This window comes from Rissa tridactyla, chromosome Z (genome assembly GCF_028500815.1).
Source record: "Rissa tridactyla isolate bRisTri1 chromosome Z, bRisTri1.patW.cur.20221130, whole genome shotgun sequence".
NCBI classification, from domain to species: Eukaryota; Metazoa; Chordata; class Aves; order Charadriiformes; family Laridae; genus Rissa; species Rissa tridactyla.
The window spans coordinates 85,186,407-85,201,594 of record NC_071497.1 but is presented as its reverse complement, the minus strand read 5'-3'; the positions used below and the strand labels follow the sequence as shown (position 1 = coordinate 85,201,594).

Genomic DNA, 15,188 nt, shown 5'->3' with positions numbered 1-15,188 from the left:
AAAGCCAGGACTAGGACAAAGAGACTAACACTTTCTATCACTAGCAAGACTGAATTCAGAATTAACTTTTGCAAACTATGAAATAAGACTCCCTATCTGCTAAAGCTTTACTTCAACTCAACCAGACCAAAAACTAAGCCAGTAATCAACCAGAATCAGCAACCCTTCATCTGGCAGAAGGAAGCAGCAGGATCGATTGTGTGAACCACAGCAGACCAGGGGAAGCGCAGGCTGACAGAAGGAGAAGGTGTTATTGGAAGTCCTTGTACTGTAGGTGTCCAGGCAGTAAACTTGAAACGATCACTGACTCCTCCATCTTCTGTACCCTTTTTTGGCTGTGGCCCAGTACACCTCCTGGAGGTGGTTTAACCCTGGAACAAGGTCCGCTGGACGATTACCGGATGAAGATAAGATATTTGATAATCGCACAGTACCAACCTTGTTTGTTCGTGGGTTTAACATTAGTGGCTTGCCTTTTTCTTTCGTATGCGCGCTGCGACGTGCCATCGCGCAGGGAGTGGCAGCTACTCGTAGTCGGGAGAACATGGCGGGGTGTTTTTATACTGCACCTGGGAAAAGGAGAAAAAAATCATTCAGATACAGAGGCAGTGGAACTAATGTTCATATTTGTAGGCCTTCTGTTGTGAAAGAAATAGGTACATGCTAGATAAGACTCTTAGCTCTAACACCGTGATAATAACTCAAAATTGCCTTGTGGCAGCCAGGAGGAAGAAAAAGAAGGAAGGTTTTACAACAGCGGGAGCACATGAATGAGTGGAGAGAGCATACAGGGACACCAGTGTAAACTAGCATTATGCTGTGGGCTGCAGTCAGCCAGCCAGCATTCACTAGGTATTGTCTTATAGCTGCACCATAAACCCAGAGCAGAACTGCTGTTGGCAAATATTAACCTTCTGTGGTGACCCATGCAACTGGCACCAGTGCAAATACCAGGGAGGACAGAACGACTTGGGCTAGTGCAGCGAGAACATTTAGGCTGAGTTTCTCCAATAGCTTTCTGACAACGAAATCCTGCGGCCTGGACAACAGAAAGGAAAGAAACTAAGTCTATTTTCATATTAAAACCAGGTTAGAACAAAATGTAGAATTCAAATTGTCAAAAATTCTTGCTTAGATTTTTAAAATTCCAAATCTTAAAGGAGGTTATTTTCAGGGACAATATATCCTTTTCAATAAAGGGTATGTTTCCCTAACAAAATAAAAAAATTGTTAGTACCACTCAAAAGCTTAGTTCTTAATCTCACCAAGAGACAATCACTCTCAAACCCGTTTTGTTCAACTATTAATTGCAAGCTCTCTGGTGCAGAAATTATCATTCATTACATGCTTGTAGAACGCAGTACCACCAGGGAACGCGCACCGGACTCGTCTCTAAACACGATTTCACCAACACAGAGAGACAACAGCAATGACAGCAAGACCTTACACAGGACCATGGCCTTTATGAAGACTCATGAAGACAGCAGGACAGAAAAGGACAGACGTACATAGCTCAGATGCAGAATCCCGACATGGGGAGAGGAAAAAAATAGATCCATTTAGCAATAGGCCTAGAAAGCCAGTGGAGGAAGGCAGAGATCAAGGGTCAGCACGGCAAGGAACCCCTGCAGCCAGTGCTCCATCATCCCCCGGCCCTGCTCTGTGTTCACATCCAAGGACAGTAAAGCATGTCTAAGACATTTTTAAGGAATGGTTTGGATTTTTAATTTCTTCCAGATGGAAGCCAAAATTAGATTAAGGAACAAAACTTCATTATCTTAAATATAGCCTGAATACTTTAGAAGACCTTTCTATAATCAAATCTACACATAATCAACTGTCACGATGGCAGACTGATCTTACAAGTTACAATCTGATGATTCTCTTCAAAATCTTTCGAAGCGTTAAAAGAACATACAAACATTTAATACCTTTCAGCAACAGTTCGATATCAGAGTTTCTCTTCTACCCGTTAAAAAGCGTGGAGGAAAGCAGTGCTGACATTCAGCAGGATCCCTTTCTCTCCTCCTTTATTTGTTTGTTTAGGCCTTGCAACTGAAAAAAAGCTCCACTCAAAACCCATGTGTTTAGTTGTTTTGTGGTAAAGAACATAAATTTACTGTGTGGAGACAGGGCCATTGGAAGCCTTGCCAGCACTACAAACAAATGTTGCTTTTAACATGATAATTCCTCCCTAAACCAGCTAGCGGTGGACTAAACACAGCTGGTCTGCCAGAACTCAGGGCAGCTGAAAAATCAGGATCAGATAAGCAAAACTCAATTTGTGCTGCAAAACAACCAGCCTTTAGGAACGGCAAATTCAGTCTGAACTGTTTTTAATTCTGACTGCTCATTTGCCATCGTTACGCAATTGCGAGTCCATCTCCTCGCGCACGTGAGGCCAAAAGTGATCTGTGATTACGGAGTCGCAGCAAACCTCAGCCCGCATCCCATCAGCCTGGTGTCTGGGCGGCTTCAAATCGTCATGAGCAAATACCTTAAACAAGGAATTAAAAACCAGGCCAAACAACACACCTTATCTTACTCTAATTAAATTTAAATTGCTTCATTGCAATTAATGAGCATTTAAGAACCAAACAAGATTGTGGCCCAGATTTCTCCTAAATTTGTCAATTAACTCTCTAATCAACAAGAGACACAGACAGACACACACTTTTCAGGGGTGTGATTCAAATCTTACAAATCTTTTCTTTCTTCTCTTCTCTGTGAGAGAGGAGACTTGCTCCTCTCCTCTGACGTGTCGTACCAGCACCTAAAACGATCCTCTTGGTGGAATTATCAGCACGTGGGAGGAATCGGGCTGTGTCTTCCATTCAGTCCCTCTCTTTAGAACCAAGACATACGATCCCAGTTAATTTATACCCAGCAGAAAACCTGACTGGTTACTCAGTCCTGAGCTCTCCTTCTCGTCTAATTGTTTCCTATTTCTGTTTCATCTCCCATCTTGCACATCTCTAACTCCTTTTGTCGCAGACTTTTAAATCCTTTTTAGCAAGCATCTGCCTCCAGAACTCAACATAACTTACCCTGAAACCACAAAGGAAGCGCCCTTCCCATCCCCTGTCCGTACTCCTCTGTAGGAGTGCCAAGAGCTCTGTGCTTTGCCCGTGTGGCCGTGGCCCTCCATGACTCACCCACCCTCTCTTCTCTGGGCTCTCCTGGCCACCAAGCTGGCAAGAACAAGCCACCCATCTGCCCAGGTCCTTCTGCATCAAAAGTCCGAATTCCTCCTCAAGAATACACGCACAGGACCCTTACAATTAACAGTCAAGGCTGCATCTATCCATGCCACTAGTCGTTTAATGCTTTTTAAAACAGAGCCCCCAGGCTGCCTCTGCTCACCCCCAGCTGATGCTCACAGGGTGGCTTGAGCCAGATGCAGCACTGGGGTAGCCATAAAAACCAGCTCCCACCAGGAGTCTGGGATTCCAGCTAACAGCTTCCCAGATGCAAGATCCCACCAGACAATAAAAATATTTTAAATGCAGCATGTTCCAACTACAGCAAATAAGCAGCTCTGCTTCTCATCTGGCGCCATGGGAAAGGACGAAGGGACACAAATCCTCGTATTTACCGGCCCCATTTCAGGCAGGCAGCAAACTGCAAGGACGGGTCTGCAAGAAAGGTCCCCAAACCAACACCTGGTGTCAAGGACACGAAAAGGCTGGGTTGTGCTGCTTTACGGGAAGGTTTTTCAGTCGTTATGATGGATTTTGTAGAAGCGGTATCTAAAGAGAGGCCAGGCTTGAGATGGTTGTGTACTTTAAGCATAAGAAAAAGTAGAGCTGATTTTCATAGAGAAGGGGGAAGGATGTCAACCGAGGGAAAGACGGAGGGTTACAATGATGTGAAAACAGCGAGGACTGAGGTTGCGCAATGCCCCGTGACGAGGAATTGGGAAGAAAGCGGAGGAACTGAAAGAGGAATAAAATTCCTGCTAAAACATGTGTCAGCACAACCAGAGCAAGGATTTCTTTTCTTCTTTTAGTACTTGACAAAGGTAAGGACTCGACTTAACAAGACTGTGGCGCACCACTAGACTTAATCCAATACAACTGGTAATTTTTGATTAATTACCACATACATGCTGTGTCACAATTTAAGAGAATTAAATTCTTCAGCATACCAGATGACAGCTCTCTGCTGTGCCTTATCAGGAGGCATCTGGCCAGGTCAAACTAATTACCAATACTACACAAGTGCCCTTATCTAGGAGCAAACGTTTTGCTGCTGCGATTATGGATTTGTTCAATTGCAAAAGCTACTTTTAAGGGAAAGTTTCATCATACTTTTAAAAGGTACAATTATATTGCTCAGAGAGTCAGGAAGCTCAGTGTCAATTAAAGCAAGGTCTGCTTCAATTAGTGCACGGGCTGGCTGACTCGTGGATCATACCTTAACACTAAGGAGGAGTATCTCTTAGTGGCCAGCAACTTACGCTTGATGACTCTGCAGGTCTTCCTTCGGTTTGAAGGATGGCTAAACATAAATATATTTCAACTACTTCTGCAATACTGTGTAAATGAATAGTTCTGGTCTTTCATGTACAGAAATTACCTGCGTACTAACAGAAACCGGCGTTATTAATTCAAGACCATACAGGCCTCACAGATTTTTCCAACCTTTCTCGCCTCAGTTGCTTCTGTGTTTGGTTTTTTTTTTTTAAGTACTAATGGTCTAGGGCCAACAAACATTTTCTCTTACATACCCACAACAATCTATTCTGTGAGTCTGCACTATCCCAAGTCTGGTGTGGATGCACCATTGCACTGTATTTTTTATTTTTTTTTTAAATAAACAGACAAGCCTTGCCTACCCAAGCATGACACAAACCAGGCACACGCTAGCTGGCTTCATCACTTCAGTAATGATAAAGCAGTCTAAAATTATTGCATTAGGCAAGCACCAGCTATAAACGTGCCTCCCAGTGAGACTTTTGCTTAAAGAAAGCAAGCTTTCCCTGCACCCGCCACCCTGCAAGGGAGAAGGGGGACATTTCTTCCATTTTACGTCGGGAGCACCCCAGCGCCTACGTGTGCGGAGGAAGGAGCAGAGAGACGAAGCTGAGCGACGCGGTTCTGCACAGCAACTCAGCACCTCCGGCTCCCTGAGCTGACCACACACTGTTGAGGGAAGTTAATAGAAACGTTGGTAATAGTATTTCAGGTTCCTCCCAGGAAAGTCCCGAGCTGTCGTTTTAAAGGACATTTCTAAGGTACCTTGAGATCTGCAGATTAAAAGGAACAATCATATGGGGAGGTGTTCCTAATAACATGTTTGGCAGCGGTAAGCGGGTCATTTTGGAAGCAGATTTTCAACGTACTGAAACTACTTTTCTTCCCTCTTATTCTGAGGCAACCAATTCAACAAAGCGAAAAGTCCAGTGTTCAGTAAAGTAAGTTCACAACTTGAGGCTTGAAACATTCAGCAAATAAAGCATGCTTGGGTGAGTTCAAATGAGAACAATTTCAGAAGACCTCTGTAAAAAGAGCATATGTTCTCTGAATTACTTTAACTTAAAATATTAGAAAACTTCTCACAGCACAACTAGAAAGTGGGACTAAACTGTTTCGTGCTGGAGTCTTGGTTCATAAAAGCTCTTACCACACAACATCAGAGAGCTTTTTTTTGAATACCTTAATGGATCTGACCTAAATATTTCTCTCAAGCATCAGAAAGTCCATTATCTTGTACTATGGAAACCACAGCAGCAGTATTTTTTGCCTAGTATGACAACGTGTATTCGCGTTCTTGATTTTACTCCATTTGTCTTACTGGGAGGGCTCGTGGTAGCAAAGGTAAGCGCATCTACGTAAGCAGGACAAAGGCATTATCCTGCAGAATCAAGACTGTAGAAATACACAGAAAGCCGCTGTTGCTTTATTCTGGAGAACTGGTCTACCTCCGCATTAGGGTTGTTTTCTTCAGTTCAAAAACATGGATTTTTTTGGCTGTAAGTTGAGAGAGAAACAAGGATGTTCTCAGCAACTGCTGAAACCGAGCTGCTTGCTTATTTAGCGCCGATCAGGTGAAGTAGAAGCCTGTCAGCCACTTAGAAACCTTGAAGTGCGCTACAGTTAGGACTTTTAAAAAAAAGAAATCCTGCTTAAGTTACAGAAGAAGCTGAAAAACTATCCGCACGCAATTAGTTACCAGCCCAAGTAACACCAAAGTCTTCCTTCTGTTGCATTAAAGGTGCTGCCACCAGCAGTGAAGAGGAACATTCAATTAGTACTCACTCAAGCACGGCACACTACCACGCATTTTGACAGCTTCTTCCTTCGTTTGCAGAAGAAAAAGCTTCAAATCTTGCCTGCACTCACGCTGCTGACTCAGAATGTTACCGCACAGGATTATCAGAAGTGTTGCCCTGGGACTGTAACGCACACGTTTTTTTTAAAATACACGCTCAGGATAAATATCTACAGAGCTGACCACGTCTCATAGAGCCAACACCACGTTACGACACTGCTGGCTGCACACACTCACGGATTACCTGCAGAGTTTCATATTCTGCCCAGCTCTTTGTATTACCCATGTGTTTATACACATAATATAGATAATTTCCCTTTGCTGTTCACTACTAACATTTTGGAATTAAGACTGCAAAACCACCAAATAATTAATAGTTTGCGTGGCTGCAAGACTGTCCTTTTTTATCAGCCCTTTACCAACACTGCTGCATGTTTTTGGGTTTTTCCAAGCAGTTAGGAGACTCATGCCATGACACAATACACCAAGATACACAGGGACCAGTATCTTCTCTTGTACCATTTAACGTTACGGCACAGCGAGGCCAAGGGGAGCGTGGGACCTGCGACGGCGGCACTTCAAACAGCCACTTCTTTTAACAAATGGCCAAAAGGCAAAACCCAAGGACCGCAGAGAACAGCTCTAAAAATACCAGGCAGCCTGACGGTGCTTCCTCTTGAACGCAGCTCTACTTCCCAACTTTTCCTCTCTAGCTTTTAGGGCCACGCCGTAAAAGTTGACCGCAGGTTGAAAGTCGGCAAAGGAGACCATTGGCCAAGGCTGAGGAGATGCAGAAGCCGCTGCGCCCTGAATTTGAGGAGTTTTTGGGGGGAGCATCCCCTCAGGAGCTGCTACCCGGGTCGGATCGGGGGGGGGGGGGGGGGGGGGTAGGGTTGGTTCTTGGAAGGCGGCGGCTGAATTTGTCACCCGTTTTGACAGCTGGTAAACAGGCACCCCTGGCACGGCTTCGGCAGCCCACGTCCTGCTTCCTCCCAAGAGAAACAGCCGCCCCGGGTGTTTTCCACCTGCCGCCGGGGCCGAGGGCTGAGGGCCGCGGCGGGCGGGCGGGCGGGCGGGCGGGCGGCCTCCGCCACCCCCGGAGAAGAGGGGTGTTCCCGGCAGCAGGCCGAGCCCCAGGACTTCTCCGGGGCCTCCCCGGGGCGAGCTGCCGCTTTGGTGCGACTTCAGGGACCGGAGCGAGGGCGACGGGGCTGCCGCCATCCCCCTCCCCGCGGCCGGACGGGCCTCGTGCCCCCTCAGGGCGGGAGGGGCCCGGCCGGCCCCGCCGCTGCCCGCCGCGCACCTCGGCGGCTCGGCCGGCCGGGGCACGGAGCGAACGCCCCCTCCTCACCCCGGCAACAAGCCGGGGGAGAGGTTTCGAAGGCGGGGGGGAGGCACTCAAAGGAGGAAAGGCGGCAAGGGTCGAGGCTCTGGAGAAAACGCCCCCAAAGATACGGGTTGGTAAAGAGACAGAGGCCTTTCGCACGCCACTGCAATTGTAAAATGGTTACCAGAACGGGGTCTACCTCCTCCTGCGGCTGCTGCCCTCTGAGTGATGCTGGCCGAGGACCCGTTTCTATTGTGCAACAGCAGCTCCCATCCGCCGGAGCTCCGTCGGCCTCGGTACCCGCCACTGAATGGAGCAAACAAGGAGGCACCAGGGAGGGACACCCCGGAGGGCGGGGCGTTCCCCATGACTGACAATCCATCGCAGCCAATGAAAAGGAACTCTCTACGCTAGCGGACGGCGGCGCTCAGCCAATGAGCTTCCTTTCCCTCGGCTCCCCGCCCCGACGGAGGGGAGGGCGGGCCGGGCGCGGCCTGTTATATGTTAATGAGGCCGGGGGGCGACAGCGAATCAGCGTGGAGGGGCGGGGCGAGGAGCGCGGGCCCGGGGGCGGGGCTGAAGAAAGGGGGCGGGGCCAGGGGTTGCGTGAGGGGACGGGAGTGCGAGGGGACCGGGGTTGTGAGGGGACGGGAGTGTGAGGGGACGGGAGTGCGAGGGGACCGGGGTTGTGAGGGGACCGGGGTTGTGAGGGGACGGGGCCGCGAGGGGACGGGAGTGTGAGGGGACCGGGGTTGTGAGGGGACGGGGCCGCGAGGGGACGGGAGTGTGAGGGGACCGGGGTTGTGAGGGGACGGGAGTGCGAGGGGACCGGGGTTGTGAGGGGACGGGAGTGTGAGGGGATGGGAGTGTGAGGGGACCGGGGTTGTGAGGGGACAGGAGTGTGAGGGGATGGGAGTGTGAGGGGACCGGGGTTGTGAGGGGACGGGAGTGTGAGGGGACGGGAGTGCGAGGGGACCGGGGTTGTGAGGGGACGGGAGTGTGAGGGGACCGGGGTTGTGAGGGGACGGGAGTGTGAGGGGACCGGGCCGCGAGGGGACAGGAGTGTGAGGGGACGGGAGTGCGAGGGGACCGGGGTTGTGAGGGGACGGGAGTGTGAGGGGACCGGGCCGCGAGGGGACAGGAGTGTGAGGGGACGGGAGTGTGAGGGGACGGGGTTGTGAGGGAACGGGGCCGCGAGGGGACAGGAGTGTGAGGGGAGTGTGATGAGATCAGGGAGTGTGAGCGGGTTGTGAGGGGACAAGAACATGAGGGGAGTGTGATGAGATCAGGGAGTGTGAGCGGGTTGTGAGGGGACAGGAGCGTGAGCGGAGTGTGAGGGGATGGGATCCATGAGGGGATGGGGGCCGTGAGGGAACAGGGAGCACAAAGGGACGGGGAGCGCGAGGGCAGCCGGGGCCATGAGAGGACCACGAGGGGCCGGGGCTGTGAGGCCCCGACAGGGCTGTCAGGCCCGTGAAGGGACGAGGGTTGTGAGGGGGTAGGGACCGTGAGGGCGGCCAGGTTGGCACCCGGGATGGCCGGCGATTGCGGCTCCTGAGGGGCAGCACGCTGGGGCGGAGGGTGAGGCAGGAACGAGAAAGCAGCATCTCTTGTTGGCGAGGGGACGTGGTCCCCCCTGGGTAGAGTTGCCTGAAGAAAGATGGATGTGGCTTCCCAGTGGCTGGGGCCACAGTGCGGGATCCCTGCACTGATTAGGGCTCCTCAAAACACGCCGTGTAACAACGCTGAGGAGATAACCTCTGTCTCCTGTGTTGCCATACGGAGCCTGAAGGGCTGGAATACCCTTGGATTAAAACAGAAGACTTGGCAGACGATGGCGAGGCAGCTAATGCTGCAGGTCAGCACTAAAATTGCCAGGCCCGGAGAAGAATCGCAGCCTGAAAAAGCATCTTTTTCATAATAACGTAGGGCTGTTTGTCCTTAGCTCTTCCCCTGCTAAGCTTTGACGGTGTTTGGAGAGGGAAGGTACGACGGGATAAAAACGGGACCACTCAGCCCACCTGAGATTCCGTCCGTCTCCTCTCCAGCCCAAACGCTGAGGTGTTTTCCAGCGTTGCAAATTGTGAGGCTGTTCATTCTCTGCCGGCACTTAACGCGATCTGAATTGTTAGATGTACTAATGAGCACTGTGTGGTTAAAAGCAGCAGGGTTGCTATAGTAACTGTAACAATAAATATATAAACCCGCTTAATCAAAACCTCCTCTTCTAATCGTGATTTTGAGGCCTGCCATGAAGTGCATGTTCTGCTGCGTGACTGCGATGGCTTTGAAACGTCTCTGAATAACGTGGTGCTGCACCTATAAACAAAGGAGATGACCGCTAAAATAATACGCAAGGTCATGACTTTGTGCCTGGATAAAAATAGCCCCAAATTAAATGTATTTAAAAACGCCAGACTTCTTCGTACCCGGATGGCATAAATCAGCATCGCTGTAAACCCGTGTCATTTCAGGCTGGTTGAGGATCTTGCCCAATGTATCTAACGAACAGCTACCGCCTTGCTGAAATAATACTGCACAACACTCCCTTGTGAAAGAGTGACTGGCTTTGAAAGCTGCGTTGTAATTAGTCCCAGAAGAGAAAAACCTCCACCCCAGGGAACGGGATTTGGCAGGGCCGCAAGGTCTGAACCTCCCAGCAACGATTTTTAATGCGGGGGAGAGCTTTCCTTTCTGCAGAGCAGACCCGCTGCTTCTGCACCAGCGTTTGCTCCCGGCAGCTCTTTGGCGTCAGTTCCATTCACTCCCCAACCCACCAAACCTTTTTCAAGCGACAGGTCATTGTGGAGAGGCGATCTGGCTTCACGCCTTGATGCAACTCCGGTCTTGTAGCATCCGGGGGCGACGCCAGCTACCCGATAACCCAAACTTGGCTTCTCCTAAGGAGTCCTAAGGGGCTTTATGTTTGATCGATATGGACAGCAATGCCATATCATAGAATCATAGAATCGTCTAGGTTGGATGGGACTTTTAAGATCATCGAGTCCAACCATCAACCTGACACTGACAAAACCCACCACTAACCCATGTCCCTCAGCACCACGTCTGCCCGGCTTTTAAATCCCTCCAGGGATGGTGACTCCACCACTGTCCTGGGCAGCCTCTTCCAATGCTTGACAACCCTTTCGGGGAAGACATTTTTCCTAATATCCACCCGAAACCTCCCCTGGTGCAACTTGAGGCTGTTTCCTCTTGTCCCATCGCCTGTTCCTTGGGAGCAGAGACCGACCCCCCCTGGCTACCCCCTCCTTTCAGGGAGCTGTAGAGAGCGAGAAGGTCTCCCCTCAGCCACCTTCTCTCCAGGCTGAACACCCCCAGCTCCCTCAGCCGCTCCTCACCAGACTTGTGCTCCAGACCCCTCACCAGCTCCGTTGCCCTTCTCTGGACACGCTCCAGCCCCTCAAGGTCTTTCTTATGGTGAGGGGCCCAAAACTGGACACAGCACTCGAGGTGGGGCCTCCCCAGTGCCTAGTGCAGGGGTGGACGGTCACTGCCCCAGCCCTGCTGGCCACACTGTTCCTGACACAGGCCAGGATGCTGGTGGCCTCCTTGGCCACCTGGGCACACAGCTGGCTCATTCTCAGCCGCTGTCGACCAACACCCCCAGGTCCTTGTCCGCCGGGCAGCTCTCCAGCTGCTCTGCCCCAGGCCTGGAGCGTCCATGGGGTTGGTGTGACCCAAGTGCAGGACCCGGCACTTGGCCTTGGTGAACCTCACGCCATTGGCCTTGGCCCATCCATCCAGCCTGTCCACATCCCTCTGCAGAGCCGTCCTGCCCTCAAGCAGGCCGACACTCCCACCCAACTTGGTGTCATCTGCAACTGAGGGTGCCCTCGATCCCCTCGTCCGGGTCCCACATAGGTTGGGACCCTGTTTTCTCAAGCCTGTTCTCCATCTCATGCTACTACATAGCCACCCAGCGATTGTTACATTTACAGCTAATTCACGCAACCGCCTGTGCTATAGAACAAGAGAAGGAGCCGTTTCTTCTTCCTCCTGAGGACTTTTATCGCCATATTTGGTGCTCGACACAGAAGAGTTTCTTTTGGCGCACGTGATGTTGTTGCTTTGCTGTTGCCAAGAGAACAACTGGAAGCCCTTGGCATTCCTTGGCTCCGTAAAGCCGACTGCCCCGGCTCGGCTCGCTCTCTCTCTCTCGGCTGTGCAGGACCAGCCTCGGGCAGTGTCACAGCTCGCTCGCTACGGGGCGCGAATTCGTTTAGAAATGTCTAATACAACAGGAGTTTATTCGACTATCGTCGCAGGCCATTGCGTTTTACTGGGGTTCCCCTTCAGAGGAAGCCAGCGGTTTGTGCTGAAGTAAAACGCGGCTCCCAAAAGTTGTTCGATTGCAGTTGGAAGGTATACAACAAGGCGGTTTCCTTGAATCACTTCCACTCTCCTAAAACCGTGCTGCATTTCCCATTTAACTTTTCCTAGACGTTTGATCCTTTGCTATTTGTTCTGCTCTCTTTGCTAAACCACTGCCAGATACTTCCTGATGCATTTTTCTCGTGATGAACCCTACAGATTGTACCGAGTCTGTCTGATAAATCAAACAGAAGACTTTTTCCCCCCCCATCCTCGAGATAATTTTGTCTCTCCCTTCTGTAACATTTCCAGTTTTTCAAATATCCTATTTAAAGCAACACCACCAGAGCTGGACTGGGTGTTCTTGGTTTTTTATATCCCCGATTCTTAATGTAAATTAAAAAAAATAATAATAAGTCACTTCTCTGTTCTGCTCCAGGGCTCTTGTCCTTCCCTTCTCGGTGCTGCCTCAACACCTACGCTGTCACTCCCACAAACCCACCGATAACGTAGCTGGATCTACACAGCTACTGAACAAATAATTATTTAAGCAGTCGCGTTAGTTTCTATCTACCCCCAATCTCAGAATTTTTTTTACGGTGCAGACTGGCAGACAAGCCATCTCTCAGGAAGAAATTTTCTGCAGCTTGATAAAAACTGGCATCTTCGCTTTCCACTCTTTATTTCTGTTATAAAGTGCCGAGGGTTAACTATATGGTTAAACTAATCCTCGTATTAAACACGACGTTACAGACTCTTCTCACTTACATGACGAGACGACAGCAGGCACTAGGCGGTAAAGATGATGGTTACCTCAAGGCAAGGTTTGTGGAGAAAAATAGCATCTTTTATTAGAACAATTCCACTAGAAGATATTACTCTCTGCACAAATCTCACCTCTTCTACGCCTTTAGAGCACCGACACCGCTAATTACCTTTACGCTGTTTCCATGATTTTGATTCTGCCTCTGCCTAGTAATTTTCTTCTATCTTTTAAAGTTATTCTGCTTAAAATTCCTCATGCGGCCTCTTTTTGCAGTCAAACGTGTCCAGACCATTCCCTGCCTCTGAGACGAGACCAGCTCGCATGGGAACGGCCCGCATCCACGCTCTTCAAGTGTTTTACCACCCAAACCAACGTTCGCATGCAGGCTGTATTTTTGGGAATAGCGCACTAATTCCCACACTGTCTCCAGCAATTGTTTGGGAAAACGCTAGTTGGCCCGATCCAGAACTGCGCCTGGGATTGCGCTAACGATTTCGCAGCGTCGAGGATAAAGCTCCGGCTCCTGGGGACATTTTGCGGCTAAACCTGTCTTGATTAGGAATGACGTTGCTTAAACATATGTCCGTACGTAAGTCATCCCAGTTAGGGAGCGTTGGTGTGCGTGGATACAAGTCCCTCCCCTCCCCAGCTCTGACGAGTTCCTTTGTCGGTGACTCGTATAACTGTCATTGTACCCTAACAGGTCTGGCACTTGCTGCTTTTTAATTCATGTTTTACTTTCTCTGCTTTTGACCTGGGGCCTCTTTTCAGGCTGCTGACCCGTTTGACCTCAGATCATCGGTTGCTTCCGCTCTGCCGCGCGCCCGAAAGGCCAGGGACGTGGTGACAAAACCCGAGAAGGTCTGACCAGGTAGTATTTCATCTCGCTTTTCTGGTTCTTCCTCCGCTTCCTTCAATTTTCGGTTTCTTCAGTCCGCTTTCAGCCACAGAGCAAGCAGAAGGTAGGGCTGCAGTTTGCACAGACTTCCCTCTCCTGAATTAAGCCGTCCGCTGTGGTGAGGGCAGAAACAAGTGCGCTATAAAGGAAAAGCTGCCCACCTGGAGCAGGCACCACAGGCACCACACGGAGCAGCCTTCGCAGGGGGAGGCCACAGCCTTTTTGGTGCCTTCATCCCTTAATAAATCGACTTTTCTGCTGGGTATCAGGGTAAACCCCTTCCTCTTCTCCGCTGCCGTTAGTTGTATGAGTTGCACTAAAACCAGGTAGGTTTATATGTGCTGTGGTCACAGCTCTCCGCTCGGGACAGACACGCAGTGACCTTTTCCTACACCATTCTCATAACTGGGAGCTTTCTTCCAGAGGTCACCTACAGCACCCTACCTCTGCCCTTCTGAATCGTCTTCCTGGACATCACGTTTCTTATATGTCTTCTCAAGCGGCTGAACTCCTTATCTGTCTTGACAGAAGGACAGAAGGACTCGGGGCACAAACCGAGGCTGGCAATTTAGGCTCAGGAGAGAAACCTCGTGTCTTTAACGCGTCTCCTTTAACCGCAGCAGTTACCAATTAATTTTCATCATGAGGCTTGAATGGTTTATCGCTCTGTCTCCCTTTTTGCGTGATTATCCAGGAGGGGGTCGAGGACTAACGTAACCCTCGCAGATATTCCATACTTGCAGCTCCACAGTGAAAACAGCAAGTCAGGTGAAAGCCTTGATAGAATTGTGTTGGCGGTGGGACCGACTCCAGCGCAGCGTTGTTGTTCAGGGGCTGGATCTATATCCACATCCCCGACCAGTGTAACCACATCAGCTCAAGGCTGCAGCATCAGCTGGTGCCTTTGAGTCCACGAATTCAAGCATAAAGTAGAGCAAGTCCAGAGGGGGAGGACTGCCCTCTTCTGATCGCTCGCTATATATCAAGTTGGGATTGTCCTGCCTTTATTTGACCAAAGTGGGTATAATACCCACCAAAAACGTAACACTAAACTCACTGGAAGTTTAGAAGTCCTAAAATCCCATTCTGTTAAATTGGAAAGGGGTGTCACTCAGACACCTCAGGGGAGAGTCTAACCCCGCCAGTAAGTGTTTGGTGATGTTGCATCTGGATTTAATATCTCGAAACCAGCATAGAGCACTTTTCTGTGTCTCGCTCATCTAATACGGTGTGTATGCGTGCTGCAGAATGGCAACGGACCTCACGGGGGCTGATCAGCACCAGTGGCGAGACCTGAAAGGAGTAAGTTAAAGGGTGAGTCCCATCAGCCCTCTGCACATGCTCGATGACTCTTGCTTCTGCTTTAAACTGTTGGGCACCATGCTCTCGGCCTGGGATCCCAGGCAGTTACACTGGTGTCTCGGACCTGAAACATCTCTGATGAGAACAGTGTGCTTGTGTCTCCATACGGCAGTGACGGACAAAAATAACGGAGAGACCTGCCAAAAAAAATATCCATTAACCTCCATAGGTCTCCACATCGTACTGGCTTAAGAGGCCAGAGAGTGAATTTTCTGTACTTGTTAGCACAA

The 15,188-nt window shown here is 50.0% G+C and overlaps 1 protein-coding gene across 2 annotated transcripts in view; it reads right to left on the bottom strand.

The window, feature by feature from the left end:
* Positions 1-7,929, bottom strand: part of LOC128902603 (NAD-dependent malic enzyme, mitochondrial-like) — a 36,470-nt gene extending 28,541 nt beyond the window's left edge. The window contains exons 1-2 of one of the 2 annotated variants that reach the window (XM_054185889.1): positions 7,800-7,929; positions 439-569 (exon numbers count right to left, since the gene is read on the bottom strand). In XM_054185889.1, coding sequence (XP_054041864.1) covers positions 439-546 — 108 coding nt within the window. In that variant the 5' untranslated portion in view covers positions 547-569; positions 7,800-7,929. Of the gene's footprint in view, positions 1-438; positions 570-7,784 lie in introns of both variants that reach the window. The other variant, XM_054185890.1, reaches the window with a different exon arrangement.
* Positions 7,930-15,188: the final 7,259 nt, after the last annotated feature.